Source organism: Ursus arctos, unplaced genomic scaffold (assembly GCF_023065955.2).
Source record: "Ursus arctos isolate Adak ecotype North America unplaced genomic scaffold, UrsArc2.0 scaffold_30, whole genome shotgun sequence".
Lineage (NCBI taxonomy): Eukaryota > Metazoa > Chordata > Mammalia > Carnivora > Ursidae > Ursus > Ursus arctos.
This window is the reverse complement of record NW_026622986.1, coordinates 14,055,030-14,069,192: the sequence shown is the minus strand read 5'-3', so window position 1 is coordinate 14,069,192 and position 14,163 is coordinate 14,055,030. Positions and strand designations below refer to the sequence as shown.

Sequence of the window (14,163 nt, the reverse complement as noted above, 5' to 3'; positions counted from 1 at the left end):
ATGGCATTCTCATATCAAAAAGTTGGAGCTAGTCTAAATAGCCATCAATTTTCTCCCGTATAAGACAAAATAGTATGTGACCATTTGAAAAAATGAATTTAGGTCTACAGTGTACTGATTGTTTAACAAAGTATATTTAAAGTGTTTGGCTTCATGTCATGTCTTATGCAAATCTTAGAATACTGTTACTATCTGCTGAGTTGCAAGAGGAAGTTACCTGCTACACTGGTGCTCTAACATAATTACCAACAAAATTGCTAGTTACTAGGTTTTTGGTTTTGGTTCCTAATGCAGGAGTGATCAAATGTTGGGCCCTCGGATTGATCTGAATATTACCAAGAGATTCCATACAGCGATTTGTCCCATATTCTATGTAAACATTTGATTTGATGACCCCTGTGCTGTAAGCCAAGATGTTGCTAATGCAGTGAATCTTCTTTTTAAGGTTCCTTGCATGCATGCTGTTATCCTTCCCTTTTAAAGAGAATATATTTCTACATGCACCACACCAGATTTTTCAACAGTGACTTCGTATTTTATAATTGATAAAAATTTAGTTTACAAAATAGGAATATTTTCTGCATTCCAAACTCCTTTTACTTCTCTTATACAAGTTTAATATGACTAATTATTTTGAATAGTAGACGATATCCTAGAGTTAGATGATTTTTATCAAGCATGAAACACTGCTGTTGAAACTCAACAGTTTTTCTGTGGTCTTTCTAAGCATGAGAAAAAATGACAATCGGGTTATATAATACATATCTAGAAAATTTTTAAGGAGTCTTTTGGATGTATAATTTTGTGAATTATTTAATGGCTTGGCCTGCGGTTGTTTTTTTTTAAGATTTTATTGATTTATATCAGAGAGAGAGAGAGCAGGGGGAGAGGGACAAGCAGACTTGGCACTGAGAGCCCAGCCCCATGCGGGGCTCGATCCCAAAACCCTGAGATCATGACCTGATCCAAAATCAAGAGTCAGAGACTTAACCGACTGAGCCACCCAGGCATCCCCTGGTCTGTCATTTTTTTAAGAAACACTTAATGCTACATGTATGTAATTTTAAAAACTTCAAACTGTTACAAAAATACTACATCATCATTGTGTAAGGATTGAACTAAACTAAAAAGAAAAATTATCTATGATCATTCCACTTAGCTATGATGTCCTTAAAAGAGCCGTGTACACTCACTGATCCTGATTTCCCTCCCATTTGCTCTGGAATTGTCTCTAGCAGTTTTCACTCCCACTACTCCAGAACTGATTTTTGAAAGGTTACCACTGATTTTCACTTTAATAAATCTAGACGTAATTTCTCAGATGTCATTTTATTTCACCTGTCGTGCCTAGAAAACGTTCTAGCATATGTAGTTCTATTCAATAAATGTTTATTGAGTGAATGGCGTTTCACCTCCATGTATTGTTTTTAACATGATACTAATTCTCCCTTAAACAAAAAGAAAGTTTGACAGGGGTCCGTTCTGACAATTTAACCTGCCAGTTATATGCAATTTTTTAAATTTGGGGGGCCCAATACTGTGGTTACTTGCTACTTATTTTTTTACTGGTATTTATGTTAGTTTTAATCATGATAAAATGGATCAAAGGAATAGCAAACTTCATTTATATTTTATTAAGGAAAATGAAATATGGTGGTAAATTATTATACGGCTTTAAAAATTCTTGCCAGAGGATTATGAGCCTTCAATATCCGAAATAAAAAGATGAAGTTGGAATTTATTGCCTACTAGTAAGAGAGCTCTGCTGATCGCTTACAGTCTTTTCTGACAGAGCAGTCCGCTATTCTTATACAGGGTTTGGGAAGAGTAGAGTTTAAGGTTTGGGGGACTTCCAGAGAATTAACGGGCTTGTCATCAACTGAAACACCATGGTAATTTGGGTGAGACTGGTCGATTGGTTGGCACTCAAGGCATGTGTATCGGAGGGATTTTGTCCCCTCTTTAGGCTTTCTTTTAGAAGGGAGGAGCTGACATTGCTTGGTTGAGTGAGGCCAGCGGGCATTGATCAATTACACACATTTAAAACTGGTTGTGGTGGCTTCTTGTTACCATGGCTTCATAGTTGTGTCCCCCCCCACCCTAAGTTTGAGGTGACTGACTAGATGTTTTCTATTTAAAAGTTGTTTCTATCAGCTGTGTTCAAAATGAAAGCGATTTCATATTCTGTAATTATAGATTTCTTGTTGAAATTTGGGTCAAGAAGAATTGTTCAATAATTGCTTTCAGGAAGATCCTTCTTTTTTGGTGTTAAATTTTTTTTTTTAAGATTTTTTGTTTATTTATTCGACAGAGATAGAGACAGCCAGCGAGAGAGGGAACACAAGCAGGGGGAGTGGGAGAGGAAGAAGCAGGCTCATAGCGGAGGAGCCTGATGTGGGGCTCGATCCCCTAACGCCAGGATCACGCCCTGAGCTGAAGGCAGACGCTTAACCGCTGTGCCACCCAGGCGCCCCTTTTGGTGTTAAATTTTAACTAGGAGAGTTATATGTGTAACAGTTTTAAAACAATAATTGCTCGCTTTGTTTGTGTTTTCAGTGCTTTTAGGGGCTCATGTTCAATTCCTAAATTGATAATCTCCTGTGGGAAATTTCAGTCTTTTTGTAAATTTATGTAGCTATTTGCTAATAATATTCTCTTGCATGCATTTAGTCCGTGAAAAGGTAATTATAATTTTCTGTTGGTAAATCTAACTTTTTATATTAGGATTAAATAGTAGGCTGAAAGTATACAAAACTTACCAAATCATATTCTTTAAGAAAATTAAAAAAAATTTTTTTATTTATTTGTGAGAGAGAAGGAGAGAGCAGGAGCAGGAGGGAGGGGCAAAGGGAGAGGGAGAAGCTCAGCAGGGAACCTGATGCAGGGCTAGATCCCAGGCCCTGGAGATTATGACCTGAGCTGAAGGCAGAGGCTTAACCGACCGAGCCACCCAGGCACCCCCAAATCATTTTCTTTTCAAACAAAATTAATCAGGTTATTGCAATTTTTGAGTGGTATATAATGGCATATGAGTATTTTTGAATTTTCTCCAGATTTATTGAGGTATAATTGACAGATAACTGTGTAAGTGTAAGGTATACCTGTATTAATTTAATATACTTTTATATTGTAAAATGATAATAGTGTTAATAACTCTGTCACCTCACATAATTATCATTTCTTTTTTAGCAACTCTCTTAGCAACTTCCCAGTGTATCATAGAGTATTGTTAATTGTAATCAGCATTCTGTACTTTAGACCCTCAGAACTTAGTAGTCCTATAACAGGAAGTTTGTACCCTTTGGCCCACCACCAGTCTGTAAATTTGTTTTTTTGAAGATCCCACTGTAAGTCAGATCATACAGTATCTGTCTTTCTGTGTGACTTATTTCACTTTGCATAATTCCCTCCAGGTTCATTTATGTTGTCACAAATGGCAGGGTTTCCCTCTTTTTTGTGGCTAAAAATATTCCCTTGTAAATACATACCACATTTTTTAAATCCCCGGATCCATCGATGGACACTTAGGTTGTTTCCGTGTCTTGGCTACTATAAATAATGCTGCAGTAATCATAGGCGTGCAGATACCTCTTTGAGAAATGATTTCATTTTCGTCAGATACGTTCCCAGAAATGGGATTACTGGATCATATGATAGTTCCATTTTTAGTTTTTTGAGGAACCTCCACACTGGTTTGCCGAGCGGCTGTACCAGTTTACAGTCCCATAATGGTGTACAAGGATTCCCTTTTCTGTACAACGTTGCCAGTGGTATCTCTTGTCTTTTTGATGAAAGCCACTTTAACAGGTGTGAGGTGATGGGTGTATCATTGTGGTTTGATTTGCATTTCCCTGATGAATAGTGATGTTGAGCCCCTTTTTTGGTACCGTTGGCCATTTGAATATCTTCTGAGGAAAGATGCCTGTTAAGGTGCTTGGCCCAGTTTTTAATTGAGCTATTTGTTTTTTGCTGTCAGATTATATGAATTCCTTATATATTTTAGATATTAACCATTTTTCAGATTCATGGCTTGCAAATATTTTCATTCATTCTGTAGGTTGCCTTTTCATGATATTACTTGTTTCTTTTTTGTTTTTTAGATGTTATTTAAATTCAAGTTAGTTAACATGTATTATTGGTTTCAGGGGTAGACTTTAGTGATTCATCACTTGCATGCAACACCCAGTGCTCATCACAAGTGCCCTCCCTAGTGCCTGTCACCCAGTCACACCATCTTCCCACCCATCTCCCCTCCGGGAACCCTCAGTTTGTTTCCCATAGTTAAGAGTCCCTCATGGTTTGTCTCCCCTTCTAATTTCTTTCCATTCAGTTTTCCCTCGCTTCCCCTATGATCCTCTGTGCTGTTTCTTATATTCCACAGATGAGTGAAACCATATGATAATTGCCTCTCCCTGACTGACTTATTTCACTCAGCATAATCCCCTCCAGTTCCATTCACGTCGATGCAAATGGTAAGATTTCATCCTTTCTGATGGCTGAGTAATACCCCATTATATATATATACACCATATCGTCTTTATCCATTCATCTGTTGAAGGGCATCTCGGCTCCTTCCACAGTTTGGCTCTTGTGGACATTGCTGCTGTGATACTTTGGTACCCACTGTATTGAGAGTGTTTATCATGAAAAGATGTTGAATTTTGTCAAATGCTTGTTCTGCACATATTGAGATGATCATATAATTTTTTTCATTATATTAATGTGTATCAAACTTACTGATTTGATTTGATTTCTGAAGGATAATTTTGCTCAGTATGGTATTCTTGGTTGGCAGTTCTTTTCTCTCAGCATTTTGAATATGTAATCCCTCTGTCTCCTGGCCTGTAAGGTTTCTGCTGAGAAATTGCTAATAGCCTTATGAGGGTTCACTTGTAGGTGACAAGCTTCTTTTCTCTTGCTGCTTTTAAGATTCTCTCTTTGGTTTTGATTTTTGACAGTTTTATTATAATGTGTTTGGGAGAATATCTCTTTAAGTTGAGTTTGTTTGGTGACGTGTGAGCTTCATAAACTTAGATGTCCAAATGTTTCCCCAGGTTTGAGTGTTCTCACCCATGACTTCTTGAAGCTTTATGTCTTTTTTTCCCCTCTCTCCTCCTTCTGGAACTGCAATAATTTACACATTGTTTCTTTTAGTGGTATTCCATAATCACGTAGGCTTTTCTCACTCTTTTTCATTCTGTTTTTCTTTGTTCTCCACTGATTGGATCATTTGAAAGTTAAAATTTGAAAATTGTAAATTCACAGATGTTGGGGGGATCCATTTTCCTGTCAGTGGTTTCTGTTGTTTTTTTTTCATTTCCTTCCCTATATTATTCAGCTTCAGAATTTTTGTTTAGTTCTTTTTTACTATTTCCAGGTCTTTTTAAAAAAAAAGATTTTATTTATTTATTAGAGAGCGGGAAAGAGAGCAAGTCAGGGGAGGGACAGAGAGAGGGAGTGAGAATCTCTAGCAGACCCGGGGCTGGATCCCAAGCCCCTGAGATTATGACCTGAGCCGAAACCAAGAGTCAGACACTTAACCGACCGAGGCATCCAGGCGCCCTTCCAAGTCTTTATTAAACTTCTCCTTTTGTTCATATAGTGTTCTTCTCATTTTATTGAACTGGCTTTTTATTCTTAAGATTTTATTTATTTATTTATTTATTTATTTATTTATTTATTTATTTTGGAGAGAGCATGTGTGTGAGCGGGGCAAGGGGGAGTTGCAGAGGGAGAGGGACAAGCAGAATCTGCTTAACTGACTGAGCCACCCAGGCACCCCTGAGTTGGCTTTTTGTATTTTCTTGTAGCTCATTGAGTTTCCTTAAAACTGCCATTTTGAATTCTTTTTTAGATATACATTGCAGATCTCCATGTGTTTGAGATCGATTACTGGAAGATTATTGTGATCCTTTGGTGGTATCATATTTCCTTGACTTTTTATATTCTTTGAAGTTTTGCATTGCTGTCTTTGCATTTGAAGTAGTCTTTAATGATTACCTTTCCAGTGTGTCCAAACCTGATTTTTTTCTTTTTTTTTTCCTCCGGTGGTGTGCTGAAACTTTTCTGCAGGAAATCTGGTTTTCCAGAAAACCTCTCTCATCCATGGGTGATTATCTAAGACAGTGTTTTCCAGGGGCTCCCAGATGTAGCTGAGAGGTAGGGGCTGAAGCCAATTTATGGGCTATTGCTAGTTCCACAGCTGGGAATGTAGTGAGTGTGCCTGTTATCTGATGCATGGTAGGCAAGACTTTTTCTAGGTCCCTTGGTATATGGTGCTTGATTCCACAGCTCCTACAAAGAGGTCCATAGTAGTTTTGTCCCCACAAATGATGTTGTGTTATAATTGTATATTTATCTGTCTTCGAAGCAAGGAATGTATATTTCCTTATAAATGGTTGGACTTCATAACTGTTCTGTGAATTAATAAATGAATTGATGGGGCGCCTGGGTGGCTTAGTCGTTAAGCCTCTGCCTTCGGCTCAGGGCGTGATCCCGGGGTTGTGATATCGAGCCCCGCATTAGGCTCCTCCACGGGAAGCCTGCTTCTTCCTCTCCCACTCCCCCTGCTTGTGTTCCTTCTCTCGCTGGCTGTCTCTCTCTCTCTCTCTGTCAAATAAATAAATAAATAAATCTTTAAAAAAATAAATGAATTGAGACGGGTAACAGGATTTTACAAAAAATTGGTTTTTTTTATTCGTTATGGTAACATTATTAGAATACATTAGCTTGGGGCACCTGGGTAGCTCAGTCTAAGATTAAGTGTCTGCCTTCAGCTCAGGTCATGATCTCAGGGTCCTGGGATTGAGCCCCAAGTCAGGCTCTGTGCTCGGTGGGGAGTCTGCTTCTCCCTCTGCCTGCCGTTCCCCCTGCTTGTGCTCATGCTCTCTCTCTCTCTCTCAAATAAATAAATAAATAAATAAATAAAATCTTTTTTAAAAATGGCTTTTTAATGGCTACTTTAACTGGAGTTTTTAAAGTAGTGATCTTCGTTTGAGTATAAAGGAAGCAAGGAAAGATGAAAATGAAAAATGGACATCAGAAGAATCTCTGATTACACCCCGCTTTGAGAAGTTTGACTCCCCGACTTATTGTCCACTACAAGTGAATGACGACAGCCCTTTAAGTGAAATGGATCAGGATGAAGGAAGGGAAAATCTGTAAATTATTTCCCTCTGAAGGAATTCTAGCAGTGATTACTTTTTAAGGAAATAAAACACTGTAGTGTCGGTACAGGCTAAGGCAAGAAATACTCAAGTATATCAGACACACTGCTTGATAGGTTAAGATGAGGACAAGTGACTTTGACAAGGAGCAGTTAGTAGTCACCATGGAAGCTGGACTGTAATGAATAAGTATAAACACTCCTTAGAGAATTTTTACGGGGAAAGGTAACAGAGAAATGGATGACAACTGAAAAAGAATGTGGAATTCATGGGGATTTTCTTTCTTTTTTCATTTTAAGATGGGAGCTTTTAGAGTATGTTTGTATGCTGCTGGAAATGATCCAATAGAGATAGACATGGTTATTTAATTTAATTTTGTTGACATTTCCAAATGTTAGAAAGCTTATTGATTGTATTACATTATCTTTTAAAGATTATAGTAATTGTCCTTAGTACTCCTATTCATGTAGTTTTGGGGCAAGAAGTTGTTTATTCAGAACTGGTTCCACAGTGAAGTATTCTCATATAATCGAATGTGCAGATATTATCATTCATAGATTTAAAAAAATATATATAATAGTAAATATGCAAACACTTAGGCCATTCTGAATAGAACTAATCATTCCTTGATGATTTCAGATATTCGGTGTCTTTGACAGTATCATGAATAGCTATGATTTTGTTAGGGACTTTGAAGTATCTGTTTATATTAAGTTAATGTTTGCTTAGGTCTGGGGAAAAGGGAAAGCTTTTATTTATTTACAATTGCAAAATAAACTATTAATCTATCATAGATTATTACTTTTGGATAAAGTTCCAAATTACAAAAGCCGTGGTTCCTGTACCAACAGTGTCATTGACACATATTGTGTGCTCAGTAAGTGTGTGTTCGTGAATAAACATTTGAATGAATAAATGAATGCCCATTGATGAACTTCTTTAGAAGAAGCAAATCTTTAGTTTATTGAAAGTAGATTTTAAATATCGCCTAGTATGACGTCTTTTTATTTAAAAAAAATGTGTAAGATTCAGAAATTATTATTTATACTTAGAGGTAGGAATGGAATAATAATAGATTCATTTGCTATCATATTACTTAGAAACACTTAAATATTACTCTCACCACATATTGTAAAACACATGCTTTGAAGGCAGATATCCTGGATTTGAATTCTGGGTCTACTCCTGACCAGCTGTATGGGCTTGGGGAAGTTCCTTATTTCTGTGCCTCCTTTTCTTCCTGTGTAAAATACCTAATATAATTACCTACGTTTATAAGATTGTTGTGAGGCTTAAAATACCTAGAGACGTAGTGAAGTGTTCATAATAATGCATAGTAGCTGCACAGTAAATCCTCAAAACACTACTATCATGATTATTAAGAAAGGGTTTCTTTCATATAAGAATTTAGTTTGAACCCTGCAAATAGGTTTTAGAGCCAGTAAAAGCTTGTTTTTATTGAAAATGCTAACAAAAAAGTGTGGTATATTTCTTTGTATCAAATAATGTAAGTAACATTATGATTTTCCCTTGCTCTTTGTCAATTTGATCTTAATGTTTTGTTAATATTATTAATAATATGTTTAGATATGATTTAGATATTCTTTGTATTTTAAGTATTTAATGTTTGCCTGAAAAGCATTGGTTTTTTTTTTTTTCAGACCTGCAAAGAAAACATCTAAGGAAAAGAAAGTGGTAAAAAAAAATATATATATATATAATTTTATTTCATTTATTAATTTTTTAATTTTTACTTTATTGTATTATTTTGATAAATAATATTTATCAGAAATATTATTCCATGGTAAAAAATTACTTTAGGGAAGGTATAGTGACAAAATAGAGGAATTTCTATTTGTTGTGAAAATGTTATTCAGAAACACTAGTTATTGATAAAGGTTGTTTTGAGAAAAATCAGTTCTTTAAAAAAGTACCTATGTTTTTGCTTTTATAAGAAGATGGGTATTTATCATCTCTCTACACTTAGTATATTTTATAAATATTTGGGGGACATTTTGAAATTATTATTTATTTGTAGATCAAAAAGCAAATTAATTTTACGGATGACCTTGATGACTTAACTCCATTATCTGGAACAGCTTCAGAGGATTGCAAGTTGCCTTGCTTTGATTTTAGGAGTTGCATGTTGCTAATTGAACAACTTGGCATGGATTGTAAAGGTAGGACCGTGGTATAAATATAAAGCCTTTATATGTATATTACGGTAGTAATATGTACACATCTTGTCTAGTGCTGTACCACACAACACTGATCTGTTATAGAGCTACTCATCTCACAAATATGTTTTTCATGAAGACAGAGAACTGCTGAGTACTCTCAGCCAAAGAGCTATAATTTCCACTATACTTTTCGTCATGAAAATGGCACACCGATGTGTTTGTTGACTCTGCTTCTCTTCTATGCCTTCACCCAAGGTCAGGTTACCAGTATTTTTCTCCTAGGATACTGAAATAACCTCAGGACGGTTTTCCCTGTCATTCCACCTCCCAGAATCTTGGTCTACGCTGCAACCATAATCATATATTTTTAAAAATTTATATTTCGTCATGTTACCCCCTTGCTTAAAGCTTAGCTTTTACTTCTCATTGCTCTAGCGTGAAACACCACGGTCCTCAGCTTCATCTTGTACTGTTTCATATCCTTCTTTCCATCTGTGTCTCAGCCACTAGTTTGGATGATGTTTCCTATAATAGAGCTTCCTCCCCACCCCCATAGCTTTAGTTAGGTAACTGCACGTATATGAAGTGTATAATTTGATAGTTTTGACATATGTATACTCCTGTGAAACCATAACCGTGATTCAGGCAGTTAATATATCTATCACCCGTAAGTCTCATGTTTCGTTATATCCCCTTATTACGAAACTAACAAATTGCTTTCTAAAGTAGTTGCACCATTTTCCATTCCCACCAGCAGTGTATGGGAGTTCTAATTTCTCCCTGTATATTCATGAACACTTAATATTGTCAGTTTTTTAAATCTTAGCCATTCTGGTGGGCATGCAGTATATATATCATTACGGTTTTAGTATGCATTGCCCTAATAAGATAATGTTGAGCATATTTTTATGTGCTTATTTGCCATCTGTGTATTTTCTTTGAACTGTCCAAATTCTTTGTCATTTTAAAATTTAGGTTGTTTTCTGATTTGTTGAGTTTTGAGAATTCTTTGTTTATTCCAGATATAGTTTATCACCTATTTTTTGGCAAAGATTTTCTCCCAGCCTGTGACTTTTCATTCTCTCAACAGTGTCTTTTGAAGAGCAGTTTTCTTTTTTGGTGAAGTCCAGTTTATGCATTTGTTCTTTTATGGATTCTTGCCTTCGGTGTTCCTATCTAAGAAATCTTTGCCTAGCACAAGGTCAGAGGATTTCTCTCATGCTTTCTTTTAGAAGTTTTGTAGTTTAAAAGCAAAGCTTCATAGTTTTAGGTCTTAACGTTTAGATCTGTGATCCATTTTGTATTCTTTTTTTTTTTTAAAGATTTTATTTATTTACTTGACAGAGAGAGAGGACAAGCAGGGGGAACAGCAGACTGAGGGTGAGGGAGAAGCAGGCTCCCCACTGCATGGAGATCTGGACATGGGACTCGATCCCAGGACCCTGGGATCATGACCTGAGCTGAAGGCAGACGCTTAACTGACTGAGCCACCCAGGCGCCCCCATTTTGTATTCTTTTTTATTTATGATGCAGAGTATGGATCCAGGTTCATTCTTTTTGCGTATGGATATCCAGTTGTCCTAGCACCGTTTGTTGAAAAGGCTGTATTGTCTTTACTTCATGCCATTTGCATCTTCGTCAGGATCAGTTGACCATATATGTGTGGGTTTATTTACAGACTCTCCTCTGTCCCATTGATCTCTTTAGCCTTCATTACACCAATATCATGCTGTTTTAATTACTACCAGTTTATGATAATTTTTGAAATCAGGTGGTTAGGGTTAGTCCTCCAGTTTTGTTCTCTCTCAGGGCTCTTTTGCTATTCTAGGTCCTTTGTGTTTCCACATGAATTTCATTTATTTATTTTATCCACATGCATTGTAGAATCCACTTGTCATTTTCTAAGAGAAAAAACTCTGGTGGTCTTCTGAAAATCAGGTTTGGATTATGTTGAATCTACAGATTAATTTTAACAATACTGAATTTTTCAACCCTGAACAGAGTATATCTCTCCATTTATATAAGTCTTCTTAAATTTTCTTGGTAATAGTTTATAGTTTTTTACGTCTAGGTCTTTCTATCTTTTATGATATTACCTGTGATTATTTTTTATTTTTCAATGCAGTTTTAATTTTTAATTAATAATTAAAATTAATTTTTAATTTAAATTTTAAATTTTAAATTTTGATTGTTTATTCCTAATGAATAGAAATACAGTTGATTTTTTATAATGATTCTATATCCTCCAAACTTGATGAGTTCATTTACTAGTTCTAGAAGCTTTTTAAAAAATTCTGTCAGATTTTCTACATAACCAAAAGTTATCAGACTTGTTTTTGACTACTATTTTACTAATTTCTTAAGGTGGAGCCAAAGGTCATCAATATGAGACTTTTCTTCTTTTTTAATACATACATTCAGTGTTATAAATGTTCATATGAGTGCTGCTATAGCAGGATTCCAGAAATTCTAATATGTTATGTGTTCCTTTTCATTCAGTTCAGAATACTTTCTAATTTCTTTTTTCATTACTTCTTTGAGCCAGAGGTTATTTAAGGATTTTATTTATTTGAGAGAGAGAGAGACAGCATGAGCTTGGCGGGGGGGTGGGGAGAAGACTCCCCTCTGAGCAGGGAGCCCAATGTGGGGCTTGATCCCAGGACCCTGAGATCATGACCTGAGCTGAAGACAGATGCTTAATCAACTGAGCCACCCAGGCACTCTGACCCAGGGATTATTTAGATATGTATTAATTAGTTTGCAAATTTTCAAGTATTTTCCAGAGCTATTTTTATTCTTGATTTCTAATTTGATTTCTCTGTGGTTACAGAACGCACTTTTATGACTTAGTCCTTTTGACTTACCCCTCTCATTACAATTTATTTTGTGACCCAAAATATAGTCTCTTTTGTTAAATGTTCTATGGAAACTTGAGAAGAATGGTGGTGTTCAAGTCTACATTCTTGCTGATTTTCTGCCTGTTGAAATCTCAGACTATAATTGTGAATTTGCCTGTTTCTCTGCAATTCTGTCGATTTTTGCTTTATGTATTTTGAACCTATTAATAGACGTGTAAACATTTAGGTTTGTTATGCTTCTTTCAGTTGACCCTTTTATCATTATAAAATGACCTTATTTATTGCTGCTAATGTTTTTTGCTTTGCTACCTATTTTGTCTGGTATTAATATAGCCACTTAGGCTCAGCCTTCTTTTGTCAAGTGTTAGTGTGGTCTATCATATTTCTGGCCTTTTAACAAATTTGTGTTAAAGTGCATTTTTTGTTATAGGTGGCATATAATTAGGTCTTCCTTTTTTTTTTTTTTAAGACTTTATTTATTTATTTATTTATTTATTTATTTATTTGAGAGAGAGAGAGAGACAGCCAGCAAGAGAGGGAATACAGGCAGGGGGAGTGGGAGAGGAAGAAGCAGGCTCCCAGCAGAGGAGCCTGATGCGGGGCTCGATCCCAGGACTCCGGGATCACGCCCTGAGCCGAAGGCAGATGCTTAGGACTGAGCCACCCAGGTGCCCCTAGGTCTTCCTTTTTTATCCATTTTGAGAATCTGCCTTTTAATTGAGGCTTTTAGACCATTTTCATTTCATGTGATTGTTAATGTAGTTGAATTGAATCTGTGGGCATGTTGTTTGACTTCCATTTGTCCTTTCTGCTGTTTGTTCCCATTCTCTTCTTTTTCTACTTTCTTTTAGATTAATCAAGTAATTTCTATGATTTAGTTTTATTTACGTGTGTGTGTGTGTGTGTGTGTGTATTTTGCTTACTCACTATAACTCTTTAGTTTTGCTATTTTAGTGATTAGGGTTTAAAGTATATGATTTAAGCATCACAATCCACCTTCAAGTAATGTTTTACCACATCATATGCAGTTTAAGAAAATTATAATAGTTAACTTCCATTTCTTCTCTCCTAGTCAGATCCTTCTGGATCTGTGGGAGTATAGTTTTCATTAAGTTTAGAAAGGTTTTGGTCATTTTTCTTTTTTTTTTTTAAGATTTTATTCATTTATTTGAGAGAGAGAAAATGCACAAGCAGGGGGAGGGGCAGAAAGAGACGGAGATTTGCCACTAAGTAGGGAGTCCGATATGGGGCTTGATCCCAGGACCCTGAGATCATGACCTGAGCTGAAGGCAGACAGACACCCACCGACTAAGCCACCGAGGTGCCCCAGACATTTTTTGTTCAAATATTTTTTTCTGGTTCCTTTCCTCTGCCTCTTTGAGGAATTGTAGATTAGCCACTTGAAGTTTTCTCACAGTTTTCTGAGGTCAATTGCAGTCTTTTATTTTGTGATGTCTAATATGTGTTTATTCCTATCCAGTGTATTTTTCATGTCTGACATAATTTACATCTCTGTAAGTTGTATTTGGTTTTTTAAAAATAGCTTCTATGCCTCTACTTACCTTTTTATGCTTTCTTTTGAGATATAGCTAAGTTGATTACAAACAGTTTGTCCCTTTCCAGTCCTATTCTTATGAATTGTTAGGTGAATCCAGAGTAGTGCTCAGCCTAGAGCTCATTGTTCCCCACCGCTGAGGCAAGACCTACTACTGTATTCATTGTGCTACAGGTTATGAGTTTTCCCAGCATGGCTAATGGGAATCGATACTATCCCTGGTGCTGTGTGAGCACCAGCGGAGCCCTCTGCAGATCTCTAGAGTTCTTTCTTTGTTCTGCTTTCTTCTCGCCGGTGTTTTGACCTCTGATCTCTATCTGCCTTGGTTTCACCGGATTCTCAGTTCCGTCATCTCAACTCAGGGAATCTGGTGGAGTCTATCTCAGTTTTTTCACCTGTGTCAT

At 36.2% G+C, this 14,163-nt stretch overlaps 1 protein-coding gene across 1 annotated transcript in view; it reads left to right on the top strand.

The window, feature by feature from the left end:
* Positions 1 to 14,163, top strand: part of LOC125281624 (ankyrin repeat domain-containing protein 26-like) — a 564,334-nt gene that overhangs the window by 273,595 nt on the left and 276,576 nt on the right. The window contains exons 47-48 of the mRNA XM_057304707.1: positions 8,828 to 8,861; positions 9,205 to 9,346. Coding sequence (XP_057160690.1) covers positions 8,828 to 8,861; positions 9,205 to 9,346 — 176 coding nt within the window. The remainder of the gene's footprint in view (positions 1 to 8,827; positions 8,862 to 9,204; positions 9,347 to 14,163) is intronic.